The sequence below is a fragment of the Gastrolobium bilobum genome, unplaced genomic scaffold, assembly GCF_033153095.1.
Source record: "Gastrolobium bilobum isolate Gb01-03AN ecotype WA unplaced genomic scaffold, APGP_CSIRO_Gbil_v1 utg46318, whole genome shotgun sequence".
Lineage (NCBI taxonomy): Eukaryota > Viridiplantae > Streptophyta > Magnoliopsida > Fabales > Fabaceae > Gastrolobium > Gastrolobium bilobum.
The window spans coordinates 85,170-101,655 of NW_026896219.1; the positions used below are offsets into that span (position 1 = coordinate 85,170).

Below are 16,486 nucleotides of genomic sequence, written 5' to 3' on the forward strand. Positions count from 1 at the left end.
CATCTGATTCGGAAAAAGGTTCCTCCCTCTCCCCTCGATTTCATGCACCTTCTAAGGATGCTGAGTTATTGAAGAATAAATTGTGAACTCATGTTGAGCTTAGATGCCTTGTTAAATGAATGTTTTATCAACATAGTACACCGTGAAACAGATTTAAAACACCCAAACGAACAGTTCACAATTTATTCTTAAATAATTCAGAATGTCTTGATTATTTTGTAATCAAAATATGCTCAATTAGACTATGTGAAATTAAATTAAGAGTAAACATATAAATAAACAAATTAACGTCAAATTCTTGTCTTATTCAAAACAAATGTTCTAACGGGGCATAGCATTAATAAAATATATTTTTATTGTCAATGAGTTTTTATTTGTAATTCACTTGGTTGGTAGTATGCTTTAATTTTAAATTGGAACAAATTTCTATCAACTTAATATTGTCATTTATTGAAAAAAAAATCATAAATTGGCATGAACTCGCATTCTCTCGTCTCAAGAACATGATTTTTAGAATAGTGACTTACTAATTCGCTTATTTTCTTCATTGGCACTGTTAGGTCGTAGAAGATCGTATTGCTATACCATATGGTATGCGCTCAGAGATACCTTTGAGATAGGTATCAGATTGGCTTATAGCCAATACTCCAATCACTGCGCACAAGCAATAGGCTTATAGTCAAGACGTGGGGTGTGTGCATATTGTTGGCAGCAATAGTAAATATATAGGTCAAAAAATTGTGTACCTGGGGTCTTTAGCCTCTTATTTATAGGGGTTACCTTTTGGGCTTGTGTGGATCTCTCAGTTGTAGTAGGATTCAACTTCCTTTTTGTTGGGATAGGGGCTCTGTCTTGAGTAGCTTTGCTATATTATATTATTAGGATAATTGGATCATTATCCTTTAGTGAATTCTTAGGTAGGTAGTTAGGATATTATATATATCCATAACAGTTGTCTCCCAGCTCGATATTCTGAAGCTCAGAATGCCGGGATGGTTATATATCCCTCCATTGAGTCGGTAGGCGGAGGTAAATTTTTCCTTTCCTGCTTCTTTTGCTTTAATCTCCTTTGCCGCATTCGGCCGTTGTGATGTCGTGGATAAGACCGCGACTACTTGGAGTTCATGCATCGTGTGCAGTGAGCCTTTCTGAACCTATGCAAGTCATGATTGCGTTTTTTAAATGCGTGGGGAGATGAGAATACGGCTAGGATACTTGATCCTCTTGGATTTTCTTCTACGAATATAAACCTTCAAAATAGGTGGTCGCCATGCAATAACCGGGTTTACAATGTCACCTCAGCAAGGAGAAACAAAAATGCAGTAATGAAATAAAAACATCACAAAATTATTCAAAATATATAAATAAAAAATCACAGTTCCAAGAATTAAATACACAACCATGATACCTATCATTTGTTGAATCACAGGTTGTACTTCACTGGCCTGGCATTATTATCAGGCTCCACCCCTCGCAGCTCCGCTAGTTCCTGCACCTCCGGCATTTATTGCACCCTCGTTGCTTCCTCCTCCTCCTGCGTAGGTTGTACTTCACCTGCATTATTATCAGACTCTACTACAACTGCATCATTAAGCTCCACCTCCCGCAGCGCCGCTGGTTCCTGCACCTCTGCATTGATTGCACCCCATAATTTTCCGGCACCATGTCATCTGCAGTAAAAGGGTTTACAAGGCAGCCTGAGCAAGAAGAAACAAAAACATAGTAATGAAATAAAAACACCAAAAAATTATACAAAAAAAAATAATCACAGTTCAAAGAATTAATATACACAACCATGATACCTAGTTGGTTAACAAATTCTGGTGGGGAAGGTAGATCATCACAAAGATGTCCATGAACCCCATCATTTTTCGAAACCATATTATTTGCAATAAAAAGGGTTTACAAGGCAGCCTGAGTAAGGAGAAAACAAACATAGTAATGAAATAAAAACATCACAAAATTGTACACAAAAAAAAAATCACAAAGTCCAAAGAATTGATATACACGACCATGATACCTGAATTGACATCTTCGTTTATAGAGGAATCATTACACTGATTTTCAGGGCATCCTGAATTGACATCTTTGAACTTTGTGATATTTTTATTTCTCCTTGCTCAGGATGCCCTGAAAATCAGTGTAATGATTCATCTATAAACCCTTTTACTGCAGATGACATGGTGCCGGAAAATGATGGGGTGCAATCAACACAGGAGGAGGAGGAAGCAGCGAGGGTGCAATCAATACAGGAGGTGCAGGAACCAGCGGCGCTGCGGGAGGTGGAGCTTAATGATGCAGTTGTAGTAGAGTCTGATAATAATGCAGGTGAAGTACAGCCTACGCAAGAGGAGGAGGAAGCAGCAAGGGTGCAATAAATGCCGGAGGTGCAGGAACTAGCGGAGCTGCGGTGGGTGGAGCCTGATAATAGTGCCAGTGAAGTACAACCTGTGATTCAACAAATGATAGGTATCATGGTTGTGTATTTAATTCTTTGAACTGTGATTTTTTATTTATATATTTTGTATAATTTTGTGATGTTTTTATTTTATTACTGCATTTTTGTTTCTCCTTGCTGAGGTGGCATTTTATACCCCGTTATTGCAGGGCGACCACTTATTTTGAAGGTTTATATTCGTAACCTAGCCGTATTCTTAGCTTCTCCATTTATGAAAAGCAGCCCCTCGTGAAGAAGTCAAGGTAGAAGAGAAAATTAAATATGGAAGGGCTGCATTAGAACCAACTTTTGAAAAAAAAACCAAGACCGTTTTGTTGTTATAGGTCTAAACCTTGATTAAGTAGGTCAAACATCTTCAGTCTTAATTAGAACTTCAAAAATTTTATTAGCGAACAAGTGCGAAAAATAACAATTCCTCGGAAAAATGGATACGTGCGCGTATCCTTGTTTCCCAGGAATTGTTACTTTCATCACTGCTGTTAGGAAGGACTTGTGACTCAAAGAAAGAAGTGGAGAAGAAGAAGAAGACAGAGAGAATATTATATCAGATTTGTGAGTACCTTGACTTGACGTGGTCAAGAGTGTACTTAAGTTCGATTTTGTGGAGCTTACGGTTACAGGTAAGCTTTGTGTCCTCGGTTTAGTCCACTTTTGTTCCACCAACCTCCGTGCGGGGTGTTGGTTTTGTGTGCATGGTGTTATCTGATTGTGAATTGTTGCATGCATTGGTAATTATGGAATATATATATGTGCATGGTGTTATCAATTATTTTCCCTCGCACTAATGATGTCAATGTTTATTTCTTATTACTGTTGGAAAACATTGATGACATTGGGTCGTCTGCATGGGGGGCTGTATGTTTGGCGGACATCCACAATTCTCTTGAAAGAGGTAAACAATAGATAAGAGATGGAAAATCTGTTAAGCATTTGACATTTGCTACCACTCTTGTTCAAGTAAGTTTTGTAGTTTTCGTTGTAATATTTACTTTTTGTATTTCATTTTTTTTGAATATATGTTTTTGTTACTTATTTTTTTTTTTTTGTCAAATGTATATGCAGGTTTTTGTACTTGAACATATTCTGAGACTTCGGACTGTTTGCCTACGATATCTTGTAAATCGTTTCTACTCTGACTGAAGAAGAGTTGACGTCCGTAAATTTTGTAGAGAGGGATTTTCCATTAATTAAAAAATGGGTAGAAAAATTTCTTAACAAATCCTATGCTAGGTGTAATGGGAGCTTATTGGCCCAACAATAAAGATAAAAACACTAAAGGTTATAGTCCCCAATACGTCAAATTAACAACCCTAGTTTCTCTTCCCCATAAAGAGAGAGACGACACACTAAGGAATTCGGTTTTAGGATGATTTGGCTGAGGAAGACTACAAACCCCAAGAGACAAGATAAAAGTTATTCCAATGCAATGGAGACAGGTATGCCTCCACCTTTATGTTCTTATTTCTTTATGATTTGGTATGATGGATCTTGACTTGTAGGTGATAGTTATCACCAAAAGGTTTAGAGGAATTAAAAATTACAACAGTGTGTGAATACTTGCATTTCTTTTTATACACTAACACTAGTACGTACCACAAAAACACATATATTAGTGCACAGAGGGGTTACTAGGTTCATGTGGTTCCCTTGCTCTTTTTTCTCTGAATAACTTTGGCAAATGACTTACCACTACACGATTCTTTACCTACCGCGTTTGGAGCTGAGGTATAAGGCCCTTAACCGACAGTTTCCTCTAGGTAATTGTACTAAATTGCATCACTTAATATGTTGCAAGTCGCAAAAATGGCTTTATTTTTTATGGCTCTTGCTGATTTTTATTTTTCTTTTCCACTTCAGAGATTCCACCGATTCTGTTTGAAGAAGCTTCACATCCAGCAGGATTGCATGGTTCACATGTTGGTTCTTCTTTTCTTATACAGTGATCTAGTTGTTTTTTTTTTTAATTTGTTAATCTGATGCATAAATTTAATGGCTGAATGGTAGTAACTGGTAATGATTTTATAATCGGGTTTAGCTTCTTTTAAGTATATGCTTGTAACAGTGAATATTATTTGGGAAAACATTCCGGCTTACTGAATCAATTTGATAAATTTGCATTCGAAAACATTCAACTGTTTGCTAATAGCCTTTTCTCTTTCTTTCATTCTTTCTTTCCAATTGTAAAATTCATATAACATTTTCGGTGAAGCATTTAATAAAAACTACAGTTGTGCATTTTTATATATCTTTCTGGATCTTCTTTTTTGGCGCATGTCTTCATTAAAATTATTTTCTTTCTATAACTATAGAATATCAATTCTGTCCTGGTCTGTATAGACATGCTACATGCACTTTGTACAATATTTAATGTAGATTCTTTTTACAACCATATATTATATGAGTTCTGACTGTAGTCTATTGCTGAGATATTTTTCTATACCTATTAACAAAGTGACGATAATCTATTTAGAATGCAGGTGGAAGAATTGTTCCTAGGTTCCAGGAGTTAACTCCAGAAAAGTTGGGAAAGGTATCATCTAAATCTTGATTTTCTCTTGGGGTTATTAAGACCAGTAAATTAAAAAAAATTGGTCTGTTGTCTTTTTTAATTCACATGCAATTGTGGGGTTAGTTATTTAGAACATTTAGCAGTGGCAATATTCTTCCTGTATCCTTTGTTGGCATGGCATGTTGTACACTAAAGATTCTCATGCTCCGTCTATTTTTACATTTGACTACAAGTAATACTATTTGTGATCTATTTACTCTTGAAATTTGAAATTCCACTAAATTTAACATTGAAATTCGTGGGTCCATTCAAACTCCACTACATTGATTTCATTCCACTGTATTAAAACTACTCTTGAATAAATTGGAGTCTCAACAGTCATCATATCATGTGGTTCCCTAAGGATTCTCGATCCCCCTCCTCTGAGTTGCCACCACCTTTTACAGTAAGATCTTACAGGAGTTGGCCTACTTAGACTACGTAGTTATTGATTCTTTTTTTTTACTTGTATTCCAAAAAAAATTGAAATTTTTTTACACTACATTATTGAAAAAATTAATCTATCAAATAATTTCTTTGGAATACCTCTCTCATATTTATTAATATTATAATTAAAATCATTAACAACATGATTTTAGTTAGTGTTAAACTTTTTTTAATGCCGTAGAAACTCCCGAAAATGTGGAAGCGGTTTCTCTCTCTGGAGAAGGTTTTTTAATGCGTCTTTGGAAGAATTTAAAGCGTAGAGTTATTAAAATATTTTCTGCTATAATGCGTCCTCTTAAGAATATGATGCATACAGTTACTGAAAAGATAAGCAGCTTGTTAAATTACCTTCAGAACATATTTGCAACACTTGAGAAAAAGAATCCGTTTGCTGATGCTGATGGAAGTTCCAAGCCTGGAAACTAACAGAAGTTGCTGTCATTCGCAGCTTGATGATATATTGAATTGGGTCTATTATATAGACCAAGATTTACAATTGGTTACATCAGGAAATCAGCTAAACTTAAGGAACAGAAAGCATAAATCAAGCTAATCTATTTACATCAGGAAATCAGCTAAACTTAAGGAACAGAAAGCATAAATCAAGCTAATCTATTTACATCAGGAAATCAGCTAAAACTAAGGAACAGAAAGCATAAATCAAGCTAATCTATTTTAATATACAAGGTAACAAACCGTGATAGTTACAATCAGGATCCTAACAAATTAATGCTACTCTAATACTCCCCCTCAAGGTGGAGCATGGAGGGAGGAGATGCCCAACTTGGAAGTCAAAAAATCGAATTGTTTGGATCCAAGTGCTTTGGTCATAATATCTGCGGGTTGAGAACTAGTGGGGATATGTTGAGTAGAAATAGTCTTGCTGAGAAGATAGTCCCGAACAAAATGGCAATCTAACTCGATATGCTTGGTACGCTCATGGAACACTGGATTAGAAGCAATATGAATAGCAGACTGACTGTCACAAAACAGTTGCATAGGGGCTGCATGAGGAATATCAAGAGAGCTGAGAAAAGACTTTAACCAAATAAGCTCAGAAGTCGCAGCTGCCATGGCACGGTATTCAGCTTCAGCAGAGGAGCGGGATATTGTGTTTTGCTTCTTGGTTTTCCAAGAAATAGGAGAATGTCCAAGAGTAACAAAATAACCAGTGACTGATTTTCGAGTCAAGGGACAACTAGCCCAATCCGAATCACAATAGGCACGAAGAAGAAGATCACTGTCAGATCGAAGAAGGAGTCCTTGGCCAGGATTGGACTTAATGTACCGAAGAACACGAATAGCCGCATCGTAATGTATCTGCATAGGATGCTGCAAAAACTGAGAAAGTGTGTGAACTGCATAACTAAGTTCTGGTCGTGTAATCGTGAGATATACAAGACGGCCAACAATACGTCTATAACGTTTAGGATCATCAAACGGAGGTCCTTCAGCAAGAGCAAGCTTGTGATTGGGATCCATAGGATAAGCAACCGGTTTACAACTTTGAAGTCCACATTCCTTAAGAATATCCAAAGCAAATTTGCGTTGAGTAAGAAACAAACCGGTCTTGCTTCGAGCAAATTCAATGCCAAGAAAATACTTGAGGGGACCAAGATCTTTGATTTTAAACCAGGTTTGTAAATGAGCTTTGACACGGTCACAGAGAGAAGGATCACTACCTGCCAACAAAATATCATCTACATAGACAAGTATAGCAACATAATGGGAACCAGTCGAGTAAGTGAACAACGTATAATCAGCACGAGACTGAACAAAGCCGAAACTGAGGAGAGAACTACGAAGCTTAGCAAACCAATTTCGTGGGGATTGCTTGAGACCATAAAGTGAACGTTGAAGCTTACAGGCGTGACCAGACTTGGTTTGGGAGAAACCGGGAGGAAAACGCATAAAGACTTCTTCATCCAAATCGCCATGGAGAAAGGCATTTTGAACATCCAGCTGAAAAATGCTCCATTTTCGAGCTACAGCTACAGATAAAAATGTACGCACACTTGTCATTTTAGCCACCGGTGCAAAAGTCTCAGTGTAATCTTCTCCTTCGATCTGATTGTTCCCAGCAATAACCAGACGCGCTTTATAGCGTTCAATGGTTCCATCAGAATTGTACTTGATGCGGTACACCCACTTACATGGAATAGCTTTCTTACCAGAAGGGAGAGGTTGAATTTGCCAAGTATGATTGGCTTCCAATGCATCAATTTCGGCTTGCATGGCTTTCTGCCAATGAGGATATTGCATAGCCTCTTTAAATGATTTGGGTTCCAGGTTACTATCCACGGCGGCAAGAAAAATCTGATGGTGCGAAGAAAATAATGCATTAGAAACATAATGATCAATGGAATATTGAATACCTGAGTCGATTGGAGAAGTGGAGAGACGAGGAAAGGGTGTAGTCATTGTGTTGCATACATAATCCTTTAAATGAGATGGGGGACGTCTGGCACGCTGTTCACGAATATCTGCCACAGATGCAGTGTTGGGTTCTGTCAACGGAACCGGTGAACCAGGGACATCCGTGGATGAAGTAATAGAACCCGGAACTGGGGAGGACGAACTCCCCCTGTCATCAAGCTCCGCTGTGGGAGTATCAATAGCAGTAACAGGTGCCACATCATAATCGGTGAAGACAGCTTGTGGTGACGGTACATGGACAGAAGGTGCAGATGAAGTTGCAGCCAATGGAAAAATAGTTTCATGAAATAAAACATCACGAGAAACAAATATTTCATGAGTGGAGATATCCATGACCTTCCATCCTTTTTTGTTGAAAGGGTAGCCAACAAACACACACTTACGGGAGCGAGGAGCGAACTTGTCATGTGGTTTGGGTAAAACAGTAGTGTAACATAAACTCCCAAAGACCCGTAAGTGATCATACTTTGGTGGAGTGCCATGCAAAACTTCATAGGGACACTGACCACCAAGGAGTGGAGTCGGTGTCCTGTTGATGAGGTGAGCAGCGGTCAAGATGCATTCTCCCCAAAGAGATATAGGTAAGTGACCATCAAAACGCAAAGCACGAGCCACGTTGAGGATGTGACGATGACGACGTTCAACGCGTCCATTTTGCTGTGGGGTGTAAGTGCATGATAATTGATGATGAATACCGTAGGATGAGAGAGCCTCTTGGACTACAGATGACAAAAATTCAGTCCCATTATCACTCTGAATTCGCTTAACAGATGCATCATATTGGGTGCGAACCAAGTGGAGAAACCGAAGTAAACATGTGGAAGTTTCAGTTTTATTGCGCATCAAAAAAATCCAAACATGTCTACTAAAATCATCGACTACAGTTAAAAAATAGCGGGCACCAGTTGTAGATGCCATATGATATGGCCCCCATATATCACAGTGAAGTAAATCAAAAGGATGTAAACAACGTTTATTATTAATAGGAAAAGGACGTCGTGGTTGTTTGGCTTTACAACAAACGTCACAAGGAGCCAAATTATTTGCATTGGAAATAAAAGGTAACAAAGATAAATAACGGGAAGATGGATGTCCTAGACGACGATGCCATAGTGCTGCAGAATCTGACGTACTGGCAACATGAGCAGAAGCTGATGATGCACACAATATATACACCCCTTCTCGTTCAACACCCGTTCCAATCGTCCTCTTCTGCTTTAGGTCCTGTATCAAACAAACAGAATTAACAAACAATGCCAAGCAAGACTGGCGCAGAAGCTGAGATACAGAAATCAAATTACAAGCCAACGAAGGGACATAAAGAACATTGGAGAGATGAAGAGAAGAGCCCAAAGTAATGCTGCCACATTGCGTAGCAATATCATGAACTCCATTCGGCAGTCCCACAGAACAAGGAGAAATAGAATGCACATTGGATAGATAGGAGAGTGTGCCCGTCATGTGTTGGGATGCACCACTGTCGATGATCCAAGATGGGTGTAGGTAAAAGGGTGACTTAGAATCAGAAACCTTGAAGGTTTTAGGTGCGGAAGTCATGATGAAAAAAAAAAAAAAAAATGAAGGCTTGTTGATCGTCAAGCTCTTGATACCATAACAGAAGTTGCTGTCATTCGCAGCTTGATGATATATAAAATTGGGTCTATTATATAGACCAAGATTTACAATTGGTTACATCAGGAAATCAGCTAAACTTAAGGAACAGAAAGCATAAATCAAGCTAATCTATTTACATCAGGAAATCAGCTAAACTTAAGGAACAGAAAGCATAAATCAAGCTAATCTATTTACATCAGGAAATCAGCTAAAACTAAGGAACAGAAAGCATAAATCAAGCTAATCTATTTTAATATACAAGGTAACAAACCGTGATAGTTACAATCAGGATCCTAACAAATTAATGCTACTCTAACTGCTGAAGCGATTGACGTAGTCTACGCAGAATTAATAAGGCTTTTTAAAGTTTGCAGTTTAAGTATGAAATACATTTGAGCATTTTAATTATTTTAAAAGTTTGTAGCTAAGTGTGAAATACATTTGAAGTAACAATGTGTGAAATGTTTCGCTACTTGTTCATGTATTTATCTTAGCATTTGAAAGCCTTCTAAGCCATTTTAACTTTCTTTTGTACATCGTGCTTTTTGAATAACTTCACTATTACTTTCAACTCATTTGACTTAAAATACGTTATGAATGGTTCCTTGCTCCTTGGACAACCTGGATTTAAATTGCTTTTGAAGTGCATAGATTATTTAAATATAGAGATTGGACTCTGTTTTAGACTGGATTCTGTTGTAACTAAATCTTTTTGATATACTGTTGATTTTCTTTCTCTAAATCCGTCAGTGATTAACATATTTGATTTTGATTGCAGTAATGCCTTTTCGGCAATATTTAAATCAAATACTCTAATTTCATGGCTTAGAGTTAATTGATTGTCTGGTTTAATTGGTAGTAAATCCATAATACTGTATAAATAGGTTTTCCATACACCTTAATGCTACTTGAGTCTTATTCTTTTTACATGCAGTAAAGAAATGCCTATTTCAGTAGTATAAAAATATGATTCAGATTTAATAACAGCATCGAATTTATACTGCGCGCCAAGGATAAACTCTGGTTAACGTTTAAACATTTACAAGAAAATCTAAGAAATTTTTTTATATCTATGAGCATTAACATTTTTTTGTACAAATATGCATGATTAATAAATTATGGACAGTCAGATATCTTTTCTATTATGAAAATGTTTTTAAATAAATTAGAGTACAATACAATCAAAGAATTTAAGAGAGTAAAATCAAAGAATTTAAGAGAGTACAATCAAATTATTCTATCAGTCTAAATTAAAATTAAAATAATCCAAAATAAATACAGAATTAACAATATATTTATAATTTAAAATTCAAATTTAAAATTTCAAAAACTAAACTGGAGAAAAGAAATCTCAAATCCGCTAATAATGATCGTGTTCATTGTAGTTTACGAGTGACGTACTCAAACTCATGCATATCCAAATATGGATCCAAAATATACCAATTGAATACATTTGAGGCAGAAATCAACGTCCCCTAAAAATAAAAAATATATATAAGAAAAAGACGAAGTTGATATTATAATTATCAGACTTCGTCAAAAACCTTCTACGAAGTCTGATAATTTTAATATCAACTTCGTCCTTTTCTTTTAAATTTTTTTTTTAATAGACAAATTTTATTTTATTTTAGATAAAGGCTTTTAATCTGTTATCGTCTTGCAGACGATATTATCCATATTATCCTTATCTACATCTAGTATGGCGATTCTACTGGGTTAGGTTGTTACTGACAATATTCATATATATATTATTATTATAATATGTGCTTTGTAAGAAAGACTAGTATCATATTTTCTTTGTTATCAGGCGAAATTGGCCATTCTATTTAGGTTTCGTTTGGATAGATTTTTGAAAAACTATTTGTACTATTATTTTTTAGAAGGGCTTCTTTTTCCAAAAGTTATAATCATCTTATATTTGGGTGTACTATTTTGAAAGCACTTTGAGCAAAAAAAATTTTGTTTAATATTAAAATAAAAAGGCACATTTATGTATAAAATGGTTAAAGAAGATGTTCTCGGAGTGAGAACGACATTTAGCAAGTTGTTCTCGAAGTGGGAACGACGTTCAGTAAGTTGTTCCATGAGTGAAACGACATTTAGCAAATTATTCAGTGGGAACGATGTTCAGTAAATAGTTGTTCTCAAGGTGATAACAAGAACAACATTCTTGGGTAACGTCAATAGTCACTTTTGGGGCAAAAGTGTAAATTGTGAGAGTTTTGAGATAAAAATGTAATTATGCAAAAGTAATTTGAAACTTGGAAATAATGTAATAAGGAACAATTAAATCATTTTGATGAATGTTAAAATTATGATTTGATAACTAGATCATGGATTAAAAGAGGAATTAGAATGAAGAGCTAAGTTTGTAATTAGACAAAATTAGATATTTTGAAAAAAGTAACTAAAGTCAAAGATGACCATTAAGTTTTGAAGAGTGCTTAAGGCTTAAGTCACTTAAAAGCAATGTTTTAAAACTCGGATCGGTCATCGACTCGATCGAGGTACTGGATCATTGGTTCAGCTGAGATTGATCGGATTTACTATTCACATATTAAAAAAATATAAATATATTACTTATATTAAAAATTCACATAATAAAACTATCAATAAGCTTCAAAAAATAAATTGATTCTCAATGATAGCAAATATTATATATTTCTAGGTTTCTAGCTCTAGACCATATCCTAACATTGGATTAAAATTGCAATGTAAGCTAAATGCACCTTTTGTACATTGACATAACACAGATAAACTAAATCATGATAACAAATAGTAGGCATGAAATATATACTAAGGAGAAAGTGTCCATCGTTGAGATATTATATACTTCTAGGCTTCTAACTCTAAACCATATCCTAACATTGGATTAAAATTGCAATGTAAGCTAAATACACCTTTTGTGCCTTGACATAACACGAATAAACTAAATCATGGTAACAAATGGTAGGCATGAAATATACACTAAGGAGAAAGTGTTCACCGTTAAGATGAGACCATTAATGTTTATCCTCACTTAACTTCTTGAGATCATTATAAGATGCAATTAAATTACATAAAAGAACTGCACTACTCCAAAATGCCTTCTTGTTTTCACCTTCCTTTTTAATCATATTTATCACAAACTAGGATTATTTGTCTAAAGTGTTTTGTTTAAGGTATGTTTATCACAAGGGATGGCTAGGACACTTTCATTTGTATTCTGAGGACGGTGCGAGGCACTAGCAGTAATATTAGACAGCTAGTTTACACACTTTGCATGCATACATACATTCATGATTATATTGTTTATTGTTTGTTGCCTGAAGTAAACTTTGGGGTTGAGGAGCCCTACAAAGAACCTTAGTTTATTAAGATGTTTATCTCACTCCACGTTTCGGGGATCCACCTTTCAGGTATATAGATAGTGTTGAAGCATCACGTGGCAAGAGGCCATGAGAGAGTTTATTGCATGACATTATATTGTGATGATCTTTTTGATGTACATGACACAATTATGTATTTTAAGAGCATAGGAAGTAGCTGTGAACCATTTTGTATAAGCTCATGTATATTTGTTTAGAGGAACATGTATAGGGTTAATGTAATAATAACATCTGAATGTCATGATGCATTGATGTAATGATGTAAATGTTTATGTTGATAAACCATTTTGAGATATGAAATGTAAAATGGATAGCCTATGCAATGGATTTCTAGGTGAGCCAATGAGGCATGATAAATTAATGTATGTTGAATATCCATGATCAATTAGGTTTAAAATGAGCTTGGAAAAGCATCCCATCATGGTTAAATGCAACAAAGTCTTGTCAAATTTATGCTGTCAAGTATGGTCGATTTGAAATGTCCATAACTTGTTGAGTTCATAACCAAACAGGACTTAGTATATATCATTTTAAAGCCCCAAGAGTCTAGTTTATTGTCTCCAAGTTTGATAATTGTTTTGGGGTAGTGAAGCATTCCCAATTTGGGTTAGAACTAAGACTGCTAGAAGGAGCTAAAATATAAATATTGATGAGTTGTTCCGCTATCAGAGAACGAGAATGCCTTATGTTCAAGGAACAAGAACGTCTTTTGTTCCGGGATGAGACTGTCCCAAGTACAAGAAACGACCCATGTATATGTGGGAATGACTCATGGGAATGTGTTAAGGGAGAAACCCTTAAAAGGAGAAAGGAAAGGAAGATGAAGAGGAAAAGAATTCTGATATTATTCAAGATGATTCTGAAGAGTATCTCTTTACATGTATTTATACAATTCAACATTAACCAACTAATGTAACTACAAATGCTATCTGTCCATACACGTGTAAGCCATTATTATTCACATGCTTCCTAAGCTAACACGTTTCAACAACTAATACGTGTCTAAACTACTAACCACTAAGCCACATAATCAGCTAGAAGAACCGAATCCCTTCTCTCACGGTTTGATCTCCTTCGACTTGTAATATTCCCCTGCTCTTCACAAGTGACCTTGTCCTCAAGGTCAAGATTAGGATAGCAACGTTGCAAATCATCTCCCTTCTCCCAGGTGGCATCTTCAGGAACTGAGTGAGACCATTGAATTAGGAATTCACGAACTTGCTGGTTGTTAGAAGATACAACCCGTTCACTTAAGACAGCCAAAGGAACCTGTACAGGCTTGTTGTCAACAGCGAAGGAAGGCAGAGGATGGGGAGTCACTAGCTGAGTTCCTACACAAGGCTTCAACTGTGAGACATGGAAAACAGGATGAATTTGACATCCTTGTGGTAGTTTCACTTCATATGCAGCAGGCCCCATTACACGTGATACTTCAAATGGACCAAAAAATCTTTTACTGAGCTTATGATTAGCTCTTCGTTCCACAGTGACTTGACGATAAGGTTGTAAGCGGACCCATACCTGATCTCCCACTTGAAAAGATCTCTCCTTGTGGTGTTTGTCATACTGTATCTTCATCCGGTTCTGTGCTCTTTGTAAATGTAATTTTAGATGCTTCATTATATCATTGTGTTGCTGTAACATAGTATCAATGGCTTCTAGTTTTATGAGTCCCCTTGGATAAAAAGGGATCAATGTTGGTGGCTTCCCAAAGACTGCTTAATACGGTGTCATAGCTATTGCAGAATGATTAGCTGAATTATAGTGGTATTGAGCCCAAGGCAAGAATTGAGACCATAATTGTGGTTGCTCAAAACAAAACGAGCGAAGATATTGTTCCAAATATCTATTGGTCACTTCGGTTTGCCCATCCGATTGTGGATGGTAGGAAGACGTAGTCCTCAATGTGGTGCCACTTAGTTTGAATAAATGGATCCAAAATTGACTAAGAAATATACTATCTCTATCCGTCAAAATCGAACGTGGGAAACCATGTACCCGCACAATGAGGTCACAAAATAATGCAGCAACCTTAGCAGCTGTATAAGATGCAGGTAAACTACCAAAATAAGCAAACTTGGATAGCCTATCTACAACTACCAAGATGGTGGTGAATCCTTTAGAGGTTGGTAACCCAGTGATAAAGTCCATAGACAATTCTTCGAACACTCCTTCGGGTATAGGCAAAGGTTGTAACAAACCAGAGGACTTAGAGGTCTCATACTTAACTTGTTGACAAATTTGGCATTCTCTAACAAAGGATTTAACATCCTTACGCATAGTAGACCAGTAGAAGGTAGCAGAAAGTCTCAAGAAGGTTCACAAAACTCCAGCATGACCACCAAGTAAAGAAGAATGAGCCTCATTAATGAGTATAGGAATAAGAGAAGAAGAAGAGCTGAGATAATACCTGCCCTTGAAAAAAATAATTCCATCGCGAACCACAAATTCAGGATCAGAATTGGGGTTGTCCTTAAGCTGCTGATGACGTTGCAACAAGTGTGGATCTGTGGTGTTTTGATTCTGGATCTCAGTTACTATATCAAAGAGTGGCTCTGATAAAATGGTATTGAGATTTCCTTCTTCGAACTTCCTAGATAAGGCATCAGCAACAGAATTTGCCTTTCCAGGTTTATACTCAATTCGAAAAGTGTACCCCATTAACTTGCAGAGGTATTTTTACTGTTCCTCCGTGTGAATGGTTTGTGTGAGAAGCTCCTTGATACTCCTGTGGTCAGTGCGAATAACAAACTTGGAGCCTAGCAAATATTGGCGCCATCTTTTAACCGCAGCCGTTATAGCATACAACTCCCGTATATATATTGATGCATTTGCTAATCTGAAATTTAATTTTTAACTAAAATAAGAGATGGGATGCTCATGCTGGAGAAGAACAACACCTACTCCACTGCCTGATACATTAGTTTCAAGCACAAATGGATCCTCAAAATTGGGCAAACGCAACACAGGGGTTTGAGTCATGGCAGCCTTAAGTTGTGAGAAGGCTTCATCAGCTTTGGCAGACCAGGCAAATGTCTCTGATCCCCTTAAAAGTTCTGTCAAAGGAAATGCTAATGTAGCATAGCTGCGGACAAATTTTCGATAATAGCCAGTGAGGCCTAAAAATCCCCTCAACTGCTTTAGTGTTTTAGGCACAGGCCACTCCACCATAGCAGATATTTTTTTAGGATCCGCATAAACACCATTGACATCAATCACATGACCCAAATACTCCTTTTTTTGAGTGCCAAAGGAACACTTACTAAGCTTGACAAAGAAGCAATGTTGCTGTAAACAATCCAACGCTATTTCCAGATGCTGAATGTGGTCTTCCAATGATTTGCTGAACACCAGGATATCATCAAAAAATACTATGATGAATTGCCGTAGGTAAGGCTTGAATAGATGATTCATAACTGCCTGAAAAGTAGCTGGGGCATTGGTCAAGCCAAATGGCATGACTAGAAACTCAAAATGACCATCATGAGTTCTAAAGGCAGTCTTGTGAATATCAGTGGGTAACATTCTGATTTGATGGTACCCTGCCCTTAGATCCAGCTTTGTAAACACAGTGGAGCCTCCCAATTCGTCTAGGAGTTCATCAATAGTTGGAAT

At 36.6% G+C, this 16,486-nt stretch overlaps 1 protein-coding gene across 1 annotated transcript; it reads right to left on the bottom strand.

Annotated features, from left to right (window-relative positions):
- Positions 1–13,888: 13,888 nt before the first annotated feature.
- Positions 13,889–15,151, bottom strand: LOC133298304 (uncharacterized). Its single transcript, XM_061497572.1, has 2 exons — positions 14,863–15,151; positions 13,889–14,586 (listed from the first exon to the last, which is right to left on the bottom strand). Exons 1-2 carry the CDS (start codon positions 15,149–15,151, stop codon positions 13,889–13,891), a joined length of 987 nt encoding a protein of 328 aa, XP_061353556.1.
- Between the last annotated feature and the right edge of the window lie 1,335 nt (positions 15,152–16,486).